This window comes from Candida orthopsilosis (genome assembly GCF_000315875.1).
Source record: "Candida orthopsilosis Co 90-125, chromosome 3 draft sequence".
Lineage (NCBI taxonomy): Eukaryota > Fungi > Ascomycota > Pichiomycetes > Serinales > Debaryomycetaceae > Lodderomyces > Lodderomyces orthopsilosis.
The window spans coordinates 1,183,021-1,207,025 of NC_018296.1; the positions used below are offsets into that span (position 1 = coordinate 1,183,021).

General features: G+C 36.5%; 6 protein-coding genes and 2 non-coding genes across 8 annotated transcripts; 2 read left to right on the top strand and 6 right to left on the bottom strand. All coding sequences in view use genetic code 12, as the record gives it.

Annotated features, from left to right (window-relative positions):
* Positions 1–1,863: 1,863 nt before the first annotated feature.
* CORT_0C05160 (hypothetical protein) lies at positions 1,864–2,673 on the bottom strand (the record flags this gene model as incomplete). Its single annotated transcript, XM_003868746.1, has 1 exon — positions 1,864–2,673. The coding sequence occupies one exon, from the start codon at positions 2,671–2,673 to the stop codon at positions 1,864–1,866; it is 810 nt and encodes a 269-aa protein (XP_003868794.1).
* A 5,096-nt stretch (positions 2,674–7,769) lies between these two features.
* On the top strand, positions 7,770–9,938 carry CORT_0C05170 (hypothetical protein; the record flags this gene model as incomplete). Its single annotated transcript, XM_003868747.1, has 1 exon — positions 7,770–9,938. The coding sequence occupies one exon, from the start codon at positions 7,770–7,772 to the stop codon at positions 9,936–9,938; it is 2,169 nt and encodes a 722-aa protein (XP_003868795.1).
* A 185-nt stretch (positions 9,939–10,123) lies between these two features.
* Positions 10,124–12,232, top strand: CORT_0C05180 (Tea1 transcription factor; the record flags this gene model as incomplete). The annotated part of the gene is made up of 1 exon (XM_003868748.1): positions 10,124–12,232. One exon carries the CDS (start codon positions 10,124–10,126, stop codon positions 12,230–12,232), a length of 2,109 nt encoding a protein of 702 aa, XP_003868796.1.
* Positions 12,233–12,278: 46 nt separating this feature from the next.
* Positions 12,279–14,015, bottom strand: CORT_0C05190 (hypothetical protein; the record flags this gene model as incomplete). Its single annotated transcript, XM_003868749.1, has 1 exon — positions 12,279–14,015. The coding sequence occupies one exon, from the start codon at positions 14,013–14,015 to the stop codon at positions 12,279–12,281; it is 1,737 nt and encodes a 578-aa protein (XP_003868797.1).
* Positions 14,016–14,753: 738 nt separating this feature from the next.
* Positions 14,754–14,827, bottom strand: CORT_0_Val(AAC)_47. Its single transcript has one exon. It is a non-coding gene (tRNA).
* A 14-nt stretch (positions 14,828–14,841) lies between these two features.
* Positions 14,842–14,915, bottom strand: CORT_0_Val(AAC)_48. Its single transcript has one exon. It is a non-coding gene (tRNA).
* Positions 14,916–15,363: 448 nt separating this feature from the next.
* On the bottom strand, positions 15,364–17,040 carry CORT_0C05200 (Alg8 glucosyltransferase; the record flags this gene model as incomplete). The annotated part of the gene is made up of 1 exon (XM_003868750.1): positions 15,364–17,040. The coding sequence occupies one exon, from the start codon at positions 17,038–17,040 to the stop codon at positions 15,364–15,366; it is 1,677 nt and encodes a 558-aa protein (XP_003868798.1).
* A 174-nt stretch (positions 17,041–17,214) lies between these two features.
* CORT_0C05210 (Rev3 protein) lies at positions 17,215–22,374 on the bottom strand (the record flags this gene model as incomplete). Its single annotated transcript, XM_003868751.1, has 1 exon — positions 17,215–22,374. One exon carries the CDS (start codon positions 22,372–22,374, stop codon positions 17,215–17,217), a length of 5,160 nt encoding a protein of 1,719 aa, XP_003868799.1.
* Positions 22,375–24,005: the final 1,631 nt, after the last annotated feature.

The window sequence follows — 24,005 nt, forward strand, 5'->3', positions numbered from 1 at the left end:
ATTTTTCGTAACTGTAAATTGACTATTTTATTACATTACTAATCTACAACTTAATCTTAGACCGGTCGGATTAATTATCGCAAAGATTCAATTTCAATTCAAACGTTGTAATGATATATGCCTTTGGTTTTTTAGATTAGATTGTAACTAAAGGTCTAAAATTTCCTTCGTTCGTGCTACGAAAACACGAAATGAATTATAGTCATCAACCACGATCACTTGTTTGTTTACTTTATATACAAATAGAGATCTCGCTAAATGGGGTCTGTGTAGCTCCCCACAAGAAATAAATGACTAGTCTAGACTGTACAACAACAACAAAAGAATAAACCTCCTTCTATACTGTTTTCTTTGGCAAGGACTGGGTTGCTGAAGGTATAGAAGTGTAGACTACAACAACACCCAACTAGGGATATATTCCACAAAGAACAAAAGTGTAGTAAAGGGAAACTCTGCAAACAATGTAACCAAATTCCCAAAATTAGATACCTCCACCACTCTTTTGTACCAAACCCCCAACAACACTTTGTGTACATGTTCATAGAGTATTCAAGAGGGAGGGTGTTAAAACCCAACAAGTGACACTCCTTCGCAAGAACGGTTGATACCCTTATCTTTCTTTTTCTCTCTCTCCTTCTTTCCTTTTTTTCCTTTTGTATGGGGACGGGAGAACAGAGGGAGTGCGAGACATGTAATTAACTGCCTCATATAACAATAATAAAGGTTTCCCCCCTCTTCAACAGAAATTCAACAATTCAAAAAAATTCCTTAACCCACATGGGTCAATTGAAGGAAAGGGAGTAATGTAAATAATATAAACAAAGGAGGTTGAATTAGGGCAGTGAGTGACATATTTTAGTAAACAAAGAGACTTGAAGTGAATGAATGACACTATTGTTGGGATGGGATATTCTTTCACCCGCGCAAAAACCCAGCTACATTCCATGTTTGAATGACCTTGTTATGCTATGTAGTTGTGCTCATTGTTGATTGATGACTAGTAGATTAGTAAATGACATACACACAACATTGCAAATGCATTGTTCTGGAAATTGACGGGCATCTTCTTATCTGTATTGTTTCTCCTATTGGTCCTCTACTGTGCTATTGTTGCTCCTTTTTGTGTAAAATAGAACAAAATTGATTTTAGTGTACGGCAATACTTCGTTTTTGTTGTTGTGGGTTAAACAGAACATTAAAAGCTACCAGTTGAATGTCAGAGAAACGGGGAAATTGAACAAAGAGAAAGGCAAGGTATTTGTGGTGTACGTATTGAAGTGGTAGCTTGAAAGTGAGTTTCGCTTCCTAAGTTCCAAATAAGAGGAAATAGATTGACACAGCAAGACATAATTGGAGAAAGATCCGATTATCCAGCTCCAAACCCAAATACTGTAAACATTCAAAATATATGATGTATTATAGAATTGATGAAACGGTGCCTTTACTTTTAACTAAGTTTCCACAACAATCTTTTTGACCTTTACCTTCGCCTTCTTTACTTTAGAATATCTTTTTTAGGATCACCTGTTTCTAATCAATCAAACTTTATACTTTACTCTGATACTTGATGTATCTTCATGAGAGAATTGATGTTTCAAGACATTTAAAACACTTGAAACATGACGTACCATCTGACTGTTTTTAAACTCTTGTAACAACAAGATGATAAGTTTCATGAACTATACGATTTGTATCCAATGTATTAGTGATTTTTTGTATTTTTTAGTGTCTAGACCAGCTATATAACTGTATATATAAATACAATAATAAATGTTGAAAACTTTTTTATAATTGAATAAAAATGCAAAGCTTTTTGAAACGTTTATGTTCTTCTTCCTCCATCTTCCTATACCGTTGTCTCTTTTAAATACAATTTTTATCTAAAAAATTGTAGTCTAATGCAATATTATCAATGATTTCTCTAGTGTTTATGATATAATTGAATGATACACGACGAGCTCTTTTGGCTCTCGTGGTGGTGGTGGTAGCGGTGGCTGTTGTCGGTGAATGTTTAAGTATTGATTTTAACTGTGGGTTCTGTGGTTTACCATCATCCATTTCGAATAATGAAGATGAAGTTGAATCTTTTCTTGAAGAAAGACTGAAATTAGTGGTATTTGAATCTACTGAAGAAACCGACATATTATCGTCTTCTTCTTCTTCAACTGAAGTGTCTTCATCATCATCATCAGTAAGAATAACGTCGTCATCTTCAGTCAACATTGATTCAAATGGAGAAGCCTTGATGTTGTTCTTACTTTCCAATCCAGTGGAAAGTTCTAGCTCATTTTGTACAACTAATTTAGGTGCATATAACCAAGTAATATCCGAATTCTTATCCCAATTTATCGTGAATGGATTAATAGTTTTTAAGTTACAATGATTCTTGTATATTCTTCTCCAACATATATTTGATAATCTTTGATAATAAAATTGGTTATGATTTTTGAAATCAGGATTGGCATTGATGTATTTGATGAAATTGGTTAAATTTTGATTATCACTTAAATAGTGAGGAGTAGAATCTGTATGATTTATGCTGTAGTGGCAGCTTTTGTTGTAGTTGTGGTGGTATTGTTGTTGTTGTTCCGGAACATACTCCAAATAATCAATATTTGAGTTGAATTTGGTGGTTAAATATGACCCTATAACTGAATCATCCATACAATACATCGTTTGGAGTAATATTTAGACGGATGAGCAGGATAGCAAGTAGTAAGTAGCAAGTAGCAAGTAGAATGTAGTATATAGTAAAAATCGACTGAATTAATATAGTAGTTGAAATATAAATCAGTCAATATCTTAGTGGTGATAGTAAAGGAATAGTTATAATATGGTATAGTAATGGGAATAAGTTGAATTATTAAGTGACACTTGGAAAAATAAGTTGGGTTATCCTAAGATGTTATTGAATCTGATGAAATATTGCACGATATATATATGTATCTGTGAAATCCAGTCGAATCTGTAGATTTGTAAAACGTTACACAAGTCTAGCTACTTATTGTTATAATTATTATCATTATTATTATTATTATTATTAATGATGGTATGTATAGTCATGGTAATACGGAAATAGAATATGCACCATTGGTTATTCTCTAGTAATTATTACACAAACGCAAAATAATAAATTAAATTAAAAAATAAAAATAAAATTGTTTTATTTTTATTTATAAGTTCAAAAGGCTTCTTTGTACATACTATACTTTACCCAGATGTAACGACTACACATACAAACACCACTATCCATCTCCTCTTTTTGTTTATCTCACTACTACTGTACCTCATTCAAAATTCGAAAAATGCTTAGTACCAACTAAGAAGAAAGAGAAGAAAAAGTACTTGATTTGAGATGTATAGCAAAAGCATAATACAACTAGCTAATAACAAATTACCTCACTTTTTGTTAAAGTCGATCGTCTTCTTTTCTTTTCCTTCCGATAAAGTGACGTAGAAATGTGTACTTGCAGATCTTTTGATTATTACTAAATCCCCCATTTGCTAATTTGGCTTCCCCCAATCACTACAATTGCATTATTATGTATAGATATTTGTTTCTATGTCAAAGTAGAACTCAGTTTTTAGTCATTTTCTTCATTGGGGGCGTCACTCACATACTTCCGTTAAGAACAATTCAGTACAATACAATAGAATACAATAGTACTATATTGTATTGAACAATGTAACCAAAAGAAAAAAAAAATTAATTTCTTCTTTTTTTAGTGCATGGTACACTACCTTCCTTTGACTAAATTGCCTTTTTGCCGTTTAATCATTTCTTTTTTCTTTTTCTTCTGCATATCCCACCGCAATAGATTAAGACAAAAATGCGACATTCAATTAATATAGCAAATAGCAACAACCAAAGACAACGAATTACTAGATGCTTGCTCTACTTCTACACACACTGTTGGCGAGTGGACGTATTCTCAACTTGTGTACGTTTGTCCCAACAGAAATTCTGATGGCAATCGGCACCATCTATCTCTCTGCTACAAGCCATCTACGTCATACATGAAAAATAAAAAACAAAACAGTTAGATAGTGCATCAACAAAAGATAAACCACATATTGCCGCGGCATCGTATAATGCCTTCTCTTACTTACACTTTGGGTGGAAAAGTACGACATCTGAACCATTACAACATCACCAAAGAGTATCGAATGATTTAAGGTGGTTACCCACCGCCTTCCTTCAAATTTTACGATTTGTTGTTGCAAAGTTCTTTAAGAGATTGCGTGCTTGAGCTATTCCCCACTGTTACATTTTAAATCTTTTGCCTCCCTCCTCCCCCCACACAAGATCTTTTCTGACCCGGAAATAAAAATGAAGAAAAAAAAAGACATATTATAGCGAGTGTCGCAAGATATATTCGCGACACTCATTTTAATTCATTACTTTTGTTTTGTGTATGATTGGTTTACTAAACAATACTTGTTCCCATTTCTCGGCCACGAAAGACAATAATGATTACACACAGCCTATATAGACAAAAGGAAACAATGCTCACCCACTCACCAACTCTGTAATGCAAGAGAATGAAACACATATTCAAAACCTGTTATTGTCATGAATATGCAGGTTATAAGCGGGCCCGATCTCCTGTTCACCCACTATTGAACACCATATACTTGTTTTTGTTAAGCTACACTCTACATTTATCCGGAGGTTCTCTGTTCTCTTCATCTGCTATTAGAAAACGTTTGTTTGTAAAATTGTTCCGTACATTTTGCGGAGTCGTGCGCTCCGCATTTATCACAGGTAATAGATCAAGAAGTGAGGAGAATGGTTAGATTTGGAGTTAAGCCAAGACCTAAACCTTTCTTTTTTTTTTGCCTGTATCTGGAAAATTCAGTTTTTCCGAGGCAGATGCAGATACGAAAATCTACTCAATAGAAAAGCAAAAGCCAAACGCACACAAAAGTGGAAAAACTCGCATAATTCGGAACAGATTCTATTTTTCCCTTCTCCTCTTTTCTCGTCTTCCTAGTTTTTGCATGATGCTTTGCAGATACATCAGAACAAGTGCAGAAAGCAGATATCCGATTCATTTCGACGCTAGTAAAGAAGCCCCCAGCACCATTCAATTTGTATTTTCCAACTGAAATAAAAACTTTATTTCCAGCATGCCTAATTCCCCACATTCTACTGAAAGGATAGTGCTTTTTCGATCAGTCATGGGGGAGACTGATTTCTGGTGCTTTTTTTCCTCTTTGAGTAAGACTATACCATCGAAGTGGAAGACATTAATCCACGATATACAAAATCTATTATGTAATTGTTCCTTTGTCTGCCATACTTCTATGCTCGTCGTGTCTTTTGGAAAAGAAAAAGTTTTTCCGAAAAGTATAGACTTACGATTCTCTTTCATACATACAGTACGATAGAAAAAATAATACCACTCATAGTGAAGGTTATAACTGCATCAAAGACAGTTTTAAGAGTTTGTGCAAAATAAATTACAAAGCACTAAGCCTTTGTCCGATGAGGAGGGACCACAAATTATAGGTCTCAAAGACTCAAAAAGGGCAAAAAGAAAAAACTGAAAAAGTTTCCACCCACCTTTCTCTGTAAACAAGTCTGTCTCTAATCTTTTCTTTGTGGTACTTAGAAGCTTCTGCACCATTCGCCATTTTGACCTTTAAGCCACTACTATCAAAGCCAAAATTAGACTTTGAAAAAGAAATACTTATAAAGAATGCACAGTTTTATAATGTATAGTGGCTTACGAAATAGAAACACCAGAATGCCTTTCTCCTTTTCTCTTCATCTCCCTTTTTGTCTACGCTTGGCGTGTAGTATCTATTTAATGAAGCTTCGTTTGATTGGATTGGCAATGACAGTTGATGTCTCATTTCTTCTGTGGTCAGTAGAGAATCACTGTATTTAGTAACTTACTTTGATTATCCACTGCACTTGGGGAATACCATACTTTGGTGAAAATAATAAACACAAAATTAATTCATTTTTGTTTTCTTTTTATTTTCCTCTCGGGTGGAGTTGCCTTTGGCAAAAGCTTTTCTTTTGATATTTTTTTTTTCTTTGTCTTTGTTCATTGAACGGTTATGAATCCGTGTTTTTTCTAAATTTATTCACCCGCAAAATGGACCCACCCACACCCACTTGCACGCATGCATATATGGACACACACACGCACGCAGCAAAAAACTCTCATGCATATACAACACTGCCACAACAAGGTTGACACGCATACCTGTAAACTACTCAGCATTGACCGCGGTTTATCTTCTATTAAAACACTACTAAACCATTCAGTTACTTCTCTTGTTTGTCGCGAAAATATTTCTCCGATCTCAACAGACAAAGTTCATTGTTTCATGAAGGTTCCGCCCTAAGCTCATAACCAGACATTCGGTTAATTCTCCACTACGAACAAAACTTCTTACTTTCTCCTTTCAACCCTCTACCTCGTACCTTACCCCGGCATGGCCCACCCCACTTTGTATTTATTTATTCACAAATGACTCAGGCGATTATTTTCTTACATATGCGTAGAGCCATGTACTTGATACATAAAAAACCCCTTTTTGTGTCTGTCTGAGATGAAAAATATTCCTTTGTAGGCGTTTCAGACTGAACTTTTGTATTGCCGCTTTCAAAGTTAACCTGTCTGGTTGTGCTTGAGTAGTTCCACAATCCGTAGTGATACAGGCAGCTGTGGCTGAGGTTCAGGTGGGGAACCTCCTTTTAGGTGACGCAAATACTTTTTTTTTTGTTGGGACCACTCTTTTTTAAACTGTTTACTTCTGTTACAGTGTTGTATCTTTTGTGCAGGTGTGAGAGATGGTGAAGCGAGGCTTCTGTATACAACTATATTCACAACCACTTGGGATATTGATGAGAGGGGAAGGGCTCTTCCGAAAGCTAGGGCGTGGCTACTCGTAAAATATCATGTAGCTCTTGCCCTCTGGAAATAGGGGAAAAAAAATAAGACCCGCTTTTCCCAAGTTTAAGCTTTAAGATTTGAAAATTTTATTTTTCCAAGTCGTAATATTTTCTTTCGCAAAAAGTGGTTTTATGTCAAGTTTACAAAGTTAAGATTTTGAATTCCAAAATAGTAAAAGCTAAATGGTAATGAGTCGTGTGTGTATGTGTAATTTATCTCTTTTGTAATTTCTTGCCTAAGTTGGATGCTTACAGGAAGCTCACATTTCCCAACTTGGCAGAAAGCGGAAGGCAAAAAGCCCTGGCGACGAAATTCTATTTTATGGGACTAGTGCTGTATTATCGATTCCACGAGAAGTGGAGAACAATTTTTCAGTGCGTGTTCTACTGCAAATCTCTCAAAGATGTCATGTAAAAATCGAAAGCTGATCACTTAAAACAATCAACTAGTAAAACCTCTTTCTGCTCTGCATTTTGATAATAAATGATATAGGTATGTAAAGCTGAGGGGAAGAACGAGTCAAAGTATCATTCATTTAGACAAGTTTGTACCTGCAATAAAAAATGCAATGTCGACGGGGTCACACCCTCGATTAACCTTTCAGTTGAGTGCTCTTATACTGTCGTGTTCAACATCCTTTCAATACAGTGAACTCCATGACAATGAGAAGGTAAAGCTTCTACGTTTCATTCAAGTAACTTACATCCTCCTGTCGATACCATCTGTTGGTGCGGCCCAAAAAATATTAAATTTTGCGACATATCAACGCAACAAATTCTCAACATTAAATCGAACGAATTGTTGTTGTATAATTTTAGTATTAGCTAATATTCTACATGGAGCTACCAGTTTCCGTATATGCGTTTTGACTTCTCTCTATTTTCCACACTTCATCTCACAACAAACTACACACATACATACACACAATTACTCAGCAGTGTCAGAAGCCACAGTTTTCAACTGACATTATTAGTCATGGTGCAGTCAAGCAACAACAACCCCAATTCTGCTTTTCAGAATCGTGACAATCACACGCAACAACCAGACATCAACTCGGTACATTCGCCATCTCCATCACAATCATATAGAATGCCTACACCTGCAGATTCAAGCCCGCATTCAAACATAGACTCTACGCTACAAAATGTTCGTCCCTCGATGCAATCAGTTAATTCACATGAATCAAGTGGATCAAATGGTCAAAGCTATGATGAACTGATATCGCAACTAAATAATCCACAAAAGAATGTTGATTTGAAAACTATTGGTAAGCATTTGGTGAGTCCCGAGGAGAGTTTGAAACAACCAGGTGGAGATATCACAAGGAGGATTTATCATCAAATGGAAAATGTATCAGATGAATCCCATCCCAATGGCATCAATATTCATAATCCCAAAAGACGTACTCGAAGTACTTCGTTTTCAAAATACTTAGACGAAACTAGACGGGGGTCAACTGCAAGTGATATAAATGTGCCTGGAGGGTTTAGACGAGAGTTTATTATTCAAAATTCGATAAAGAAGAACCAAGAACCGCCAAATTTCTTGACTCAAAACTTTATGGAATTTTTAAGCATGTACGGTCACTATGCAGGAGAGGACTTTACTGATGATGATGACGGTGATGAACTGGAAGAGGATACAGATACATTGCGAGACTCGGGCTCAAATTATGAAGATGTATTTGATGAAGAGTCGAGCTTGTTGGGAAATCAAAGACTGTATGGAGCAGTACCTCAATTGCCGAAACAATTACCGAAAAGACGTGAACAACCAAAAGGTACAGCATCAGTTGCAAAGACTTTCTTTTTGGTGTTTAAGGCCCTTGTTGGATCGGGTGTGTTGTTCTTGCCACGAGCTTTCTACAATGGTGGATTACTGTTCTCCATAATTACATTGAGCACATTTGGATTACTTACATATTTCTGTTATGTTGTCCTTATTCAATCGAAAGAGACTTTAAAGTTGGCCTCATACGGTGAATTGGGGTTCAAAACGTATGGAACTCCTTTGAAATATTCCATCTTGGTGTCCATCCTACTCAGTCAAGTTGGATTTGTGGCAACTTATGTATTATTTACATCAGAGAACATGATTGCATTTATTGGTGGGTTTTTAACTGAACAGCCTACTTGGCTAACCCGAGCCAATGCCGTTATTGTCCAGTGTTTGTTAATGATCCCCTTAGTGTGGATCAGAAATTTGACTAAATTGTCCTTAGTCTCATTGATCTCGTCAGCATTTATTGTCATTGGTTTACTCATTATCTTTTGGTTTTCTGGATGGAAAATATATCTTGAAGGGATTGGTCCAAATATTGCCAATTTCAACTCAAATAGTTGGACAATGTTGATTGGGGTTGCTGTTACTTCGTTTGAAGGTATTGGATTAATATTGCCTATTGAAGCATCAATGGCACAACCAGAGAAATTCCCTATGGTTTTATCTGTCAGTATGGCTGTCATTACAGCTATATTTGTATCGATTGGTACTATAGGTTACACAGCTTTTGGTGATAAAATCAAGTCAATTATAATATTGAATTTACCTCAAGATAACATTGCTGTCCAATCGATATTGGTGTTGTATTCAGTGGCTGTTTTCTTATCAGGTCCATTACAATTGTTCCCAGCTATAAAGATTGGTGAATCTATCTTTTTTAGACACAAAGGTAAAACAGGGTCCAAAAATAGAGATAAGGATGGTAAATTGTATCATCATTCAGGCAAATACAATCCACAAGTGAAATGGTTGAAAAACATATTTCGTGCAGCTTCGGTCACTTTAGTTTGTTTTATTGCTTACCTAAATGCTGATAATATTGATAAGTTTGTTTCTTTCAATGGATGTTTTGCTTGCATACCATTGGTTTACATTTATCCTCCATTGATTCATTTACGTTCTGTTACTAAAAAAATTGAAAAATCTACAATGGATAGAATTTTGCCTATATTTGATTATGTGTTAATTGTTGTTGGAATCATCACTGTTATTTACTCGACTTATCAAATTGTGTTCTTAAATTAGAATCATGTATAGAAAAATATTTTAGAAATCTGATAGACATTTTATGATATCCATGAAGGAGTCATGATGACTCTGGTGAATAAAAGTGGTAGCGATTACTCATAATAATCAACGGAGTTTACAAAGCATAAACAAGCATTCCCCCGAAATATACACACACACGAAATACGTCGTCCCCTCCAGCAATGCCGGAGGAAAGAAAGAAAAGAAGAGTAAAAGCCGAAGAAGAGGCTAACCCGTCCCCTCCCATATCTGCCAGCACAGTTTCAACTCACAATCGCAAGAAACTAAGTTGTCAACAATGTCGTTCACGTAAAATTAAATGCGATGGAAATAGTCCTTGTCTGGGATGTATCAAAGCTGCTATTCAATGTATTCCAACCGTTAATGACATGAGAAAGAAACGTATTCCTGTAAACTATGTTCAGAAACTTGAGTCTCAGATCAATAATATCAGAAAATTCATTACAGACTTACGGGCATTAGACACTGAAAAGCAACTTGAAAAGTTGAAGGATACAGATTTGATTGAGTTGGTTGATACCGAACCAGAAGCACCTACATCAAATTATCCAAACACGCCTAGTCAGGATTTGCAAGATGATGTGGAGGAGAATAAAGTCATTTATGGTCCTACTTCGGTTTACGATAATCACATCATCGCCAACAGTAAGCGTCCGCCAAAACGAGAAAACGAAGTTGCTATAATAAACAAGCTCAACAAAGATCCCGATATTCTTAAATGTATTCAATTATTTTTCACTTGGCAATATCCCGACCACAATATGTTTATCTTTCGTGAGGCATTTCTAATTGATTTCTTTGATCCGAAACCAACTAGTATCTATTGTTCTAAAACATTGATATTAAGCATTTGTGCTCTTGGCTCAAGAATGTCTGATGAAGAAAGAACTTATCGTCGCTCAAAGGAGTTTTACCAAGAACTGAAATCTATCTTACTTAGTACACTCAGTCAACCATCAATAGCCTCACTTCAAAGTTTCATGGTGCTTGCGTTTTTTGATATTTGTAATGGACTGAATTCAAGCGGATGGATGCTCCTGGGTAATGCAATGAGAATGGGATTTGATATTGGGTTCCAGTTGAATCCGAAAGTGTGGTTTGTCAAGTCAAAAGAAAGCTTAAACCCATTGGATGTTGAAATTCGATCAAGAATCTATTGGGGTTGCTATATGGCTGACCATTTTATAAGTTTAGTGTTAGGTCGACCTTCAATTTTGAAAATGGCTGATTCATCAATACCCGAGACTGCTGATTTACCTGATTTGGAATGGATTGATGATTTCACTTACGATGGGTTTATAAAAAAGAAAAGGGGATTGGTCAAAAACCGGTCAAGAGCGGTATCATACATTGGTGATCCATTGAATCAAATAATCAATTTGATAAATATTTCCGATAATATGTTGAATGATATCTTTACTAAATCCGATCTTGAAAATGATCAAACTAATGAGGAGGAGTTAGACTTAGAGTCGAGACTAGAAAAACTATTTGAATATAATGCCCAAATCCAACAATGGAAACAAAACTTGCCAGAAGATTTACAATGGAATAACGACTCATTAGCAAGTACGGGCGAAAATCCCACATATTCCGGAATTCGTTACTATTACTACATCTTACTACTTTGTTTAAATCGGCCATTTGTTGGACTAGAATCGGAAAAACTCAAATCCGATAATCATCTATCACCATTGACGATATGCCTTAATGTGATTGAGGATCTTTACGTATCAATATATCGATTTGAACAAGTTCATGGCTACAGGCGAGCATCAATTTTCGTTGTTTATTCATCAATTTTATCAATCTCCATTATCTTACTTACAAATTCCAACCTAACCCAAGTTAATCAACATCGTGATCGATTACAATTTTTCATGTCGGTGTTACATGGATGTTCCAAGACTTGGAAATTGGCAGAAAAGTCATACAACCTAATCAAAGATAAATTAAAACATCGATATGAAACTGGTGAATTGAATGAAAGAGAAACCAAATCACTGTCAAGTAATTTCACCACGTCTGATGGAGCTCCAACTACTTCCAGTAATAGCAGTGTATCTTCGGTTCCTATAGTCAGAGATATACCTCTGATTAAACAATCGCCAATGTCGAGTGTTGATTCACAAAATTTCACTAATACTGATGTTTTACTTGATGATAATATTGATTTCCTTGGTGGTCCACCAGTTCTTATGACTTCTGATTTATTTAATGAAGATTGGGAGTCGCTTTTCCCTGACTACATCTTCCATAGTAAGAATTAGATTAGAGTATATAATGTTGTAGAAATTTATTTTAAAGCTATACAATTCAACCATCATTTGTCTTTGATGAAATTTCAGCTTGTTTGACCAAATTTTCGGGTGCATCTAATGTATCTAATTTAAGTTCAATCAATCTAGTTTTGTTATTCTTGGCGAATTCCTTATCATTGAACAAATCGGTGATTTCCTTGATATTTCCTGCCTTGCGAGTTTCAATGTTTGTACCTTTAAATACTTTTAATAATTCAGTATTTTCCCATTCTTGAATATCATTGTATGCGGCAGTCTTTCCATGTATCAATCTTTCAATAGTGAATCCATTATTGTTCAAAACAAACACGTAAATGTTGTTGTGGTGTCTCACCATGGTGGAAAGCTCTTGTACTGTCAATTGTAAAGAACCATCACCAACAAACAATATAACTCTTCTGCTTGGATCAACTTCTTCAGCAGCAATAACAGCACCAGATGCAGCGCCTACTGAATACCCAATGGAGCCCCACAATACTTGACTGATACCAACACAATTTTTGGGGAATTTCGTTTGGATAATTCCGAAATTGGAAGTACCAGTTTCGGAAATAATAACATCGCCTTCTCTCAACCATGAGCCCAAGTTGGACCAAAGCCAAGATTGAGTAATCTTGTGGTCACCAGGTAATTTCACTGGAGGCATCTTATCAAGGTCAAGAGTTGGTGGCTTATGATTGGCAGTGATTTTTTTCAACTCAGGAGATGACACCAACGCATGAAGCAATTCCTTCATTCTAATCTTTGGATATTGTGCGTTCTTGATCTTGGTGTAATCGGAATGAAATTCAATAATCTTGGAAGCATCTAATGAGTAAGAAAATGCACCAGTATTGAAATCAGATAAAATTGCTCCAAGTGATAACACCAAATCAGAACTTTCAACCAACTCCTTAGTTTTTGGATAGGACAAGTCACCCACGTAAACCCCAATGAATTTCGGATCATTTTCTTCGATATCTCTTGCCCCCTTTGCCATTGGAGTCACAGCAAACTTGAAATTGGTCAATTGGATCAACTTGTTGGCTTCAAAAGTGGCATTGTGTCTACCGCAACAAGCGTCTATAATAACAACTGGATTCTTCGACTTGGAAATCATTTCAAGGATTGTACTCAATACTTCTTCTTGTATTTTTGGATCATTTGGAGGTGGTGTCAAATTCAATGGTTTTTCCAATCTGCTAGCTGGCACTTTTGCATTGACCAAATTGGAAGGGAAAGCCAAATATGTAGGTCTTTGGTTAACAAATGCTGATTCTATAACTCTATCGATTTCATCTGGTGCATGAACTGGGTCATTCAATGCAGCAGTGGTTGCACTGATAAAGGAAGAAATTCTGTGGAAAACGGTGAAATCACCATTTCCTAAAGTATGGTGCAACAACAATTCCTTCTTTTGGGCATCAATTGATGGAATACCAACAACATGAACTAACCCCACATGTTCAGAATAAGCTCCAGCAATTGCATTTACTGCCGAAAGTTCCCCAACACCAAACGTAGTAACAAGACAACCAATTGATGAGCCTTCGGGTGTGAATGAATTTTTAATTCTCGAGTATCCGTCGGCGGCATAACCTGCATTCAATTCATTGACACTTCCGACCCATTTCATTCCTTCTACATCGTCAATCTTGTCCAACAATGCCAAGTTGAAATCTCCAGGAACACCAAAGACGTTTTTGATTCCAATTGGTTTTTGATTCAATCTTGCAAATAAGTATTCTCCTAATGATATTGTTTTCTCTGACATGATTTGTATATGGACAATGTTGTAGAAATGTTTTCGATAAAGATTATAGATCTTTTTCCTATTGTATTTATATAGTTTATCTTGAATTTGATAGGGGCAAAGTTACAAAAAGGAAAAAAATTAAAAAATTAAAGTTGCTATGACGGGGGTAAAGTCCGATTAACGGGGCGATTAATAATAAATTCAGAAATATATTCTACACCTTAGAGCCTGTTTTGCTCCTAGTTAGATGTAGAGTCATACTATACAACATCGATGTTACACTTTTATAAGAATTTGCCTCTCGGCACATTTGTTGGTGCTAGTAGATCTGACAATTAAATTTGGCCGAATCTCAAATGCAACACAAGTAAATACTACACAAAAGCAAAATAGAATCGAACAGTACTATTGACCTTGAGGTTTTCATGGTTCGTGGTAGTGGTTGCAACAGCATGTACAATTGCACATCACAACTTTTACAAACAAGTGTATATCCTGATGATCACAAGGGGTGTCTCTATAAAGATTCTTGAAAGGGCGATATGTCATCATGCATAGAAACCTCAGACATTCTATGAATTAGAAAAAAAAAAAATGTGAAAAATTGAAGAGATTAAATTCGAAAAAAAAAAAGAAGGAAGATCTTACTGAATATGGAAACACAGACACCTTATTATATCTCCTCGCAGTTCACCAACCGCAAGTTCAACTATTGGCAATGACAAAAAGAAAAAGAAAAGGAAAACACGAAATCACTGATTTTGCCCAGGATCGAACTGGGGACGTTATGCGTGTTAAGCATATGCCATAACCAACTAGACCACAAAACCAATAGAAATCGATATGATTCTGCCCAGGATCGAACTGGGGACGTTATGCGTGTTAAGCATATGCCATAACCAACTAGACCACAGAACCTGTTTTCGATGAGTCAATTTTCTTCCAGAGGATGGCACTTCTGACGAAAAGATGAATAATATGGGCTTAAAAGTGGTTGAAACTATCTTATTTGTAGCTGGATATATTTTAACATATTACACAGACACCCTAGAAGCTTATTTTCGGGTTCCTTCTTCATTTTTGGGGTACTGGTGCATTTTAAAATTTGGTTGTTCGGTAATTTTTGCAGCAAATTAGAGTAAAATATAGATACTAAAAATAAATTTCTAATGTAAAACATGTAGAGTTTCATGTTAGAGTATTGGGAATGCAGTATTGACGTGCCTTTTAGAGGCTGCTAATCTCCGTTAACTTATACGGGACAGAAGAACATTGTATAACTACGTGAGAACAACTATATCCGAGTTTTTACTTGCACCAACTCATTCCTCAAAATATACAAAATATGTATCAGTCTATGTACAAGTTATTCACCCTCAGTCCATATCTCATCGTCAACAAAGTATAGCCATGAAAAAGTGTTCCAACTACTTATTACACCTATGCTGCAATAAACACTGTATATCATCAAGTTCAAGAATTCGAATTTCTTCAAGATCAAAAACTTATTCAGCAACAAATCGATGACACTAGTAATTGAAACAACAAAGATGAATATTAAGATATACCCATTAACCACTCGATCTATTATAGCACCGCTTGTCTTCTTTGGAACTCGAGCAACTTTTCTAAAGTTGAAATAAAACACAATATACCAAAGCAATGTGTAAAGGACTTTTACTAACCATTCATTACAGGTGTATATGAGCGGGAAAAGCGATCCATATCCACAGGCAACAAGCAAGTTGTACGCAGGCAATAATCTCTTGTCACGAGAAACAATCAATGTTAAGGGGAAAATGACAAGTAATATTGCCTTTTCATGAACATGCCAGCCAAATAAGAAGGATGCATAACCACACAATGTCATAGCTCCGGTAAATCTGCGGTATGTTGGTTGGAAAAACAACGGAATTAGGGCCATCATTTGGTAAAACAACGTTAATAGAAATGTAAGTTTTGGAGTAATTTCAGGAAGTATGAAAAACTCGATATTACCAACAATTCCTCTTGTTGATGTATTCAACAAATCATCTTGACTCAAAAGGCAAGCATCGAATTGAAACACTCTCTTCAACAAAAAGCGAGTTACCGGGATTTTTTTGTAAATTTGAATCAACACTCTATCAAAGAAGGAATAAAGAGCCCACATGTTTGGTGCCCAATACGCATGCGTAAGACCACGACTAAATGGAAACAATCTACTTAGCAACTGTGGCAACGTGTTGTAGAATGGTAAAAATGCGACGGCAAATACAGAGATTACAACAGCACCAAGCTTGAATAGATTTCCCCATTGAACAACGTTGAGCAAATTAGCAACGAAATTGCGTTTGTTATTCCATTTGAACTTCAAGCAATAAGCACGTAGTAAGAACACAAACACAGCTGGTGCCAAGTACAAGTAAATATGTTTAAAACAAAGCAAAACTGCAAACCAAAACCCACAGAATAAGTATCTTTCCAAACGGGCACTATTTAAGCAAAGCAACAACATTCCGTACATCATCCCGTTATATTGGAAATGTATGTGATCGATCAACATTAAACCCGGGGACAACGCAAGACTGGCAGTCGCAACATACATTCTTCTTCGAAGAGCATGGGTGGGTGAGGTATCAATTATCCATTGCAACGCCACAAACAAAACTGCCTCACTTAAAATAACTGTACCTCTCTGGAAATACACAGTCGGCAATCCATACAGACCCTTTTCCACTATATCCAAACATCCATCCCCAGCAACGTGCGGCGGAACAAATTGTGATAAAGCCCATTCAAAAAATGCAAAAAATGGTGGGTAATCTAGTGTCCATTGTGACGTGTTTTCTATGTACCATTGAGATAACGGCAATTTATTGGTTATGGCTAACCAGTTTCGATGTACATCAAAATCTGTAGAGTGGTAACCAACCATTAATAGGAGTTTCAAAGCAAGTGACACCACCCATATATTGAATAGCGTGTACTTCTTTGATGGTTGCGTTCCTTTTTTAGACTCTATATTGGCATTCTTGGTTGGTGTGACCTTTTTCATGGCCATGTTTTCGATGTGCAGGGTGGTCAATAATTGGTACTGAAATATTTTTTATGCACAAAAGTTGTATAGCGTTTTGACAGAAGACTTTGAAGGACGTCGGCTTTTGTGGCATACACAGAGACTACATTTGTCTACTACAGGGTCTGCTAATAGTACATATATTACATCATAGATACGTCACCATTCCAAAGTCTGCATTATTTTGTCCCGCCTGGTGAACAATTGTTTTGCTTCTTGCCCTACTTTGACCTTGCTATAGTACACCGAACAATCACGATTGATACAATCGTGAGTATATTGTGAGACATTAACTCCAGAAGCAAACACATTCTGCAGACAATTGCGACACGTATTTTCAATTTCCACAACTTTCTCTTGTTTGTTCTTACAAGTCATGGTTACATTTGTTACCAATTGTCGTTCGTCTTGGGAGCATTTCAGACAAACGTATTCCCTTCCATCTAACCTGCTGCCACATATCAAACACGAATCGCTAAATACGCTGATTATGTTGGATCTGGTAAATTTAGGTAATTCCTTGTACCACCCCCTCACATCAGCTCCCATCAAATTAAAAATTCTCTCCAATGGAGGGATTAATACTCTGGTTATGTAATATTCATAGTCCAATGTCAACGGCTCGGCAGTACTAAACGTCTTTATGAAGTCCTCAGGAAACATTACTCGATCTTTGATCCTGACTTTTGTCGAGTCACGAGTAACAACATATGGGACTCTTTCCTTGTACTGTGGCTCCTTTCTAGGATCATCTTCAACTGCCTTACTTGCTAGTAATGCTCCCGGTGGCAAGTACCTTTCGTCCTTATAGTTTCCATATCTCACTTCCTTGGCAAAGCAGAAATCATTGATGGCAATTTTATTATTGAATATTTTCAAAAATTGTTTCAACGTGTACTGCTTCACTTTCGACAAGTCCTTGGTCTCAAATAATATTCTCAACGCTTTTTCTGTCATCTTTTGCTGTGCAGGTATACCATCTCTACGAACAGTCTCAATACCTTTAGCGTCGAACTTCGGCATCACTTGATTTTCATATTCAAAAGAATAACCCACATACCTTTTCTTTGCAAGCAAAACACATGGATGGTACGCTTTTTCAAACTTGAGTTGAATAGGATCGGGGAAATGGTTGGTAACCATTTTCGCAATTTCTCGGCCCAGTTTAAATGCTTCAGCTTTTGATTTACCGGGGAAATACACAAACAAGGAATCAGTATCACCATAAACAACCTTTGCACCGTAATCACCAGACTCGATCATCTCTATTGACTTGTCTAGAATCTCTCGCCCGGTGGAGACAATTGCATCAGCAATATCTGAGTTTGGCATTCTCCCACTAAAAGTTGCTGAAGCGTACCCATAAGTCACATTGGCAATCAATTTCAAAGCAATTTGTCTTGCATTGTATAGTTTTGTTAGCTCGGTATCATCTTTGAATAACTTCATAACAGACTTTGTTTTTATACGGATGTTTAGGATCTCTTCCAACATTTTGGCTAAAATGGATTTTCGCACATGACTCTTGACAAAAGCAAACCCATTTGGTGAAACATTTACGGCATCGTCTGTGGTCAATAGATCTACTAAACCTGGTGGCAAGTTATGATTCTTTAAATAGCCAATATTGTTTTTCTTTGGTTTGAAATTGTGAAGCTTTCCAATTAAAGTTGAATAACAATAGTTATAGGCAATCATAATGGATGGATACAAGGATTGAAAATCCAAAACCACCAACGGCGATTTATAAAAATTGGCTTTTGGTTCCAATATCAAAGGGATGCACTCGATTGGCCTCATTTCGTGCACCTGCATTTTGGATGGCGAGTTTAGCAAAATGCTTTCGGTTTTGGATATTCTCGATAATATGGATTCTACCTTATATTGTGATCCACGGTAAAAGTTGGAATTGAATTCAATTCCAATCAATCTTGAATGTTCAACGTTCCTTGTAATCAACTCCCGTACTGATATAATTTTTAATGTCAACTCTATTCGTCTCATGTAATATAAAAATGCGACTTGTATGTCCTTGAATTTCCCACTCTGTAGCCATTGGGATATTTGGTGAAGCAGGTACCGAGGTAGTGACCTATGTAGTAAATGATAACACACATTCTCTAATGTATAACTTGTCAAAGCTAATTCTGATTTCAAGATTCTCCAAACATTCAAAATGTGTCTTCCGTTAATCTCGATGCTGGCTGTATGAGTGTAACCCCATCGATCACCAAGTTTTCCGTTACTTCTATGGGTTCCCCTGCTTAGTTCACTCATGATATTAACTTGATAAACTTCACGGAATCTTTCAACAATGTAGCCCCAGGACATTGAATTGACTTCATATCCTGATAAAATATCTGGATCGTACATCTCAACCAATTCTACTAATTTTTCGACCATTTTTCTTTCTTCATCAAACAATACAATGTATAGCCCCAGAGACTTGCTTAATCTACTAAAAAAGTCATTATTGTAATTGTTATTGTTGAAGACAAGGACTCCAGATTTGCATTTAGACATGTCAAACATTTCATTCGCATCATCAAACGAATAAAATATAAACAATATTGGATCTCGTAAGGGGTCAACCGCCAATTTCGAATTCGGTGGGCTTGCATGAATTTCCAAATGAAAACTGCTCAAGTAATTGAATTCATCTGGCTTGCGTGACACCTTTTCAGAGTTGTAACTGAATTTGAAGTCATGAGATTGAGTTACACCTGGTTCAATTTGAGATCTGTATTTTAGCCGTTTCTTGACTACCGTATTCTCTTCAGTCTTGAGCCAGTCAATGACCCTTTTTTTGCTGGGAGGCTCTGGCATATACTCCCAAGTACAAACCTTATTCCCATTAAGAATTTTTCTACCTTCAGGTACATCTACATGCACTAAATCCAAACTGGGAATTGTCAGAAAATTTCTCACAGCAACATTCATTTTCTGATTGGCAAACACAAAAGGTTTTTCAGGGACATCATCAATGGTGTTGTAAAAAGGATCAGCATAGTTTATCTCCATTAGCCCTCTATCTTGGAAAACCTTTTTACAATTTTCCTTCCTCAATTGATTGGGTATAATCACTTCAAACTCACATCCTCCAACTTGCATGTTTTTCAAAGGAGGGGCCGCATTAGATTGGCTTGGAGTAGGTGTGAATGAAAAATCTTCAATTGAGGAGATTTCGTCAAGACTGGGCAATTTTGTAGCCAAATTTGGGTTATTCTTAGCTCGAGTTTGAGTCATTGATTTCATGATTGATACATCAAACTCCTCAGCTGAATCAAAACCCTCAACCTCATCAACTTCATCCTTCAATTCCAATGACTCATTGTGGTCACCATTGTTAGCGCTTCTCAAGAAAGACGGGTTTGTGGAGGCACCTAGTTCATGAGGGGCCTTTTCTATTGAATTATCCTTATCGTTTACTTCATTGTTACCATCCGTCAGATCACCATCAGAGCCAGAGAAATTCTCATCAGTGTCCAGGTCATCCATAGCATTCTGTACTACTTCCCTTTGATTCTCTCCATCTAAAACTTCACCAGGCATAGACGATCCACTCTTCGAATTCCTGTCAAACAATGGAACATCTATCTTGAATAAGCCTTTAAATTCTCCCCATATTAGTATATCCCTACCAAATTGCATTCGCAGGTTGTGAAACAGTAAACTCTTTTCAACATCAACCAAATCGAACGACGTTGGAAAGTTGTTGAGTATACGCCCCTTGTTTAGAATCTTGGCAGCATAACCATCGAATCCTTCGCTTGATTTACCATTCAACTGTTTCATGTATTCCAAGAGCTCCTTCAATTGTTGTTGGTTGGACCAGATGGAAGATCCAGTCCCAAAATAGCAGCGTTCAGAGGATTCCAACACATCCACAGACACATCAAATGTGGAATTCCTCAAATGGCATTGATATTTCAAGTCGTTATAAATGTATTTCAATGAAGAAAGATATATTTTTGGGGTTCCGTCCTGCTCATGCTTATACCCATGTTTGGGATACCCGTATAAAGATAAATCAGATTTATATTCTTCAAATTGCTTTCGTTCAACAAAACTGTTGTGCAATTCTCTTGCCGATTGCCAAGTACGATTGACAATACTGCTAGTTGTTATATCCAACTCTAATACTGATTTTCCAATTCGTTTAAACGTTTTTAAAGTCCCACCATCAACGAGAACATTATCTGGCAAAATAAACAGTTGCAAGTAACTTGACAACGCACGCATTTGTGAGTGACTATATCTACCATGTTGAAGTTTGCTGAATATCGGCGTACGAAAATACAAACCCTTTGTTCGAGGTCCATTATTGACATGGTCACGATCAATGACCAACCAACCACACCCAAACAAATTAAAGTCGGTCAAAAATTGCAACAAGTATGGAAGATGAGCTTCGTAAACATAAGTCGGGGTCGCATTCTTTTTGGTTTCATTAGGTTGGTCAAAATGATGCAAGTTGATTTTGTTTTCCTGAAACATTCGTGCTAAACGGTTCTTATATAATGGTGAAAGAAGGGATATTTTGTAGAATAATTTATATCCAATTTGAAAGCCGTATATAGGGACTGCTTTGCAAACTGATACATTGGCAATATATTTGCGTAGATTCGGTTTCTCATTACCGTCGATGTCTTTTTCATCATCTTTATCTTCCTGTTCTTCCTCCATTGCATTTTCCAATTCTTGCTCCTCGGTACCTTTTCTTCCACGCCTTCGTTTGAATGACTCCTTCACAACGACTTCCAAGTGGTTGATTAATTTTTCCAAATATTGGCGACTTTGTAGCTTTTGGTAGTCTTGCTCATGACAGTCCACATAAAAGTAAGGATAAAAGTTGTGAATATGTAAAACGACATTGAATACTAATGTTCGAGGATGCGTCTGCTGATTGACTATGAGTTTCTGTTTCTTGTTCATGGTAGACAGGTTGCTTGAAAAAACTTTCTCCTCAAAAGATAGTGATCCATAAACTCGTATGATTGGAACTTGAGATACTTGGGTGTATAACTGATCCAACTTTGTCGGGCATGCTTGATAAGTGTCATAGTCATTAATTTGGATCTTCAAATGTGACGCTGAGTTTAAGTGTGCAGACCAGTTGACAGAGCTTACGTTGAATGTCGAGTCAAACGTCGAGCTATTATGTTGGCCATTATTCATAGAGTTGTCATTTATGGATAATGTTGGGGTTACGATGAGATGGATCAATGAAGAAATTGATGGCAAGCTTTTCGCATTTTTGTGATTGTGGCGAAAACGAAAATGGAATATTCTTTTGTTTTGCTGCAGGACAGAAGACATATATCTTTAGGACTCTCATATCAGGGAATGATGAACTGTTTTGTCCACCTGGATCCTTCAGTAGCTGACATACTATACTCTTGGTATCATCAAGGGATAGAAATAGTACAGTAAAGGCACACTATGGCATGATATTCTTGTCGTTATACCGGTTGCAAAACCAGACTGCACTAATAAAAGCCTCCTTACAATTAGCTTCAACTTAGTTCGAGACAAAAAAGCTGGTTTATTAAGTTACATGCCATTACATGAGAGAAAGAGTAAACTACTCTCTGTACAGTATTAATTTGCTGTTCATTTAACAAATCTTGTCACCATCATCGCTTCTTTCCTTCCATTGAACTCTACTGCAATCAACAATGGTTAGCTACACAGTGTACGGATGACAAACGTGTAATGTCACTTTCACAAGTAATGTATTATAGGTAACAGTGATGAAATTAAGTTTTCAGTACCATTTTTGAAAGAACATAGCGGTCCATAGGAAGTTGAAGACACACATACTGCAAGATAGCTTTCTAATGTCTCACGAATAGCTCAACCAATCGATCTTTCCATGTCTAATCTATACACTGTGCCTAATGTTTCAGCTTCCATGATATACAAGAGTATCCCCTAACTTTGAAATTGATGAGCAATACTTTCCATGGCTTTTCGGAAATTATCGGAAGAAACAATACTTATTGTTCAATTTCCTCTTATGTCTACCCCACAAATTACAAATTGTTTCTTTCTTATCCACTTTCATTTCGGAGTTTTGTTTTTGTGGCGTAGAAGTACAGGTATCGGACTTTCGGCACCAAGAAACAAAAATAAAAGCTAAATCAGTGACTGAAGCACCAATGAATTTCACGTAGTCATACAATAGCAGTGTTGATATTATAATCTCTAGATTGACTCCGACAACAAAGATTGCGTACGTTTGTCACTATCTGTACCAAATGCGCCTCTACGTTTACGTTTGAAGGAAACTGTTTGCTGGTTGAAACGCGGTCGGCAACTGAAACGGGATCAAAAGCTTCACCACCTTGAAGCCTTGGTAAAATGAACTGAGTTTTTTCTCAACTGTTGTTTGTTTCTAGTTAAATGACACCACCACTTTCATCTATTGCATACATAGCTTTTTGGTCGTGTGGTTTAAAAGTCTCGCCTGTTTTTTTTTTAATTTGAGACAAGAAAAAAAATACAACGTTACACAAAATTTGTTGATTATTTTTCACCCTCAGAAAACTCGAATTAAAATACCTCAGCCAATGATGATCTTGTTGATATTAAAGTGCTTTTTTTGTACTTTGGTTTAAACTGAAGCGTAGTAAAACCGTCACAGGTAGTGCACGGTAACTTCCTATGAACCTTTTTTGTGCTTTTACATTATTTTCTGTACGACTTTTAGATGGCGTTATCGCTCACTTCACAGGGATTACCCCACAAAAAATATAATAAATTTCAAAGACAACAATAACACAGTCATTACAAAATGTAAGGTGGTGAAGATTCCACGCTCCTAGGGGAAGACTAGATTAAATCGGCAGAAGGGCCCTGTTGTTATGAAGCAGATGTTTGAAATGGCCATTGGTTAGATGTAAATGTTCTTCAGCGCTTATTCTGGGAAGGTATCCATAAGGTCGTGC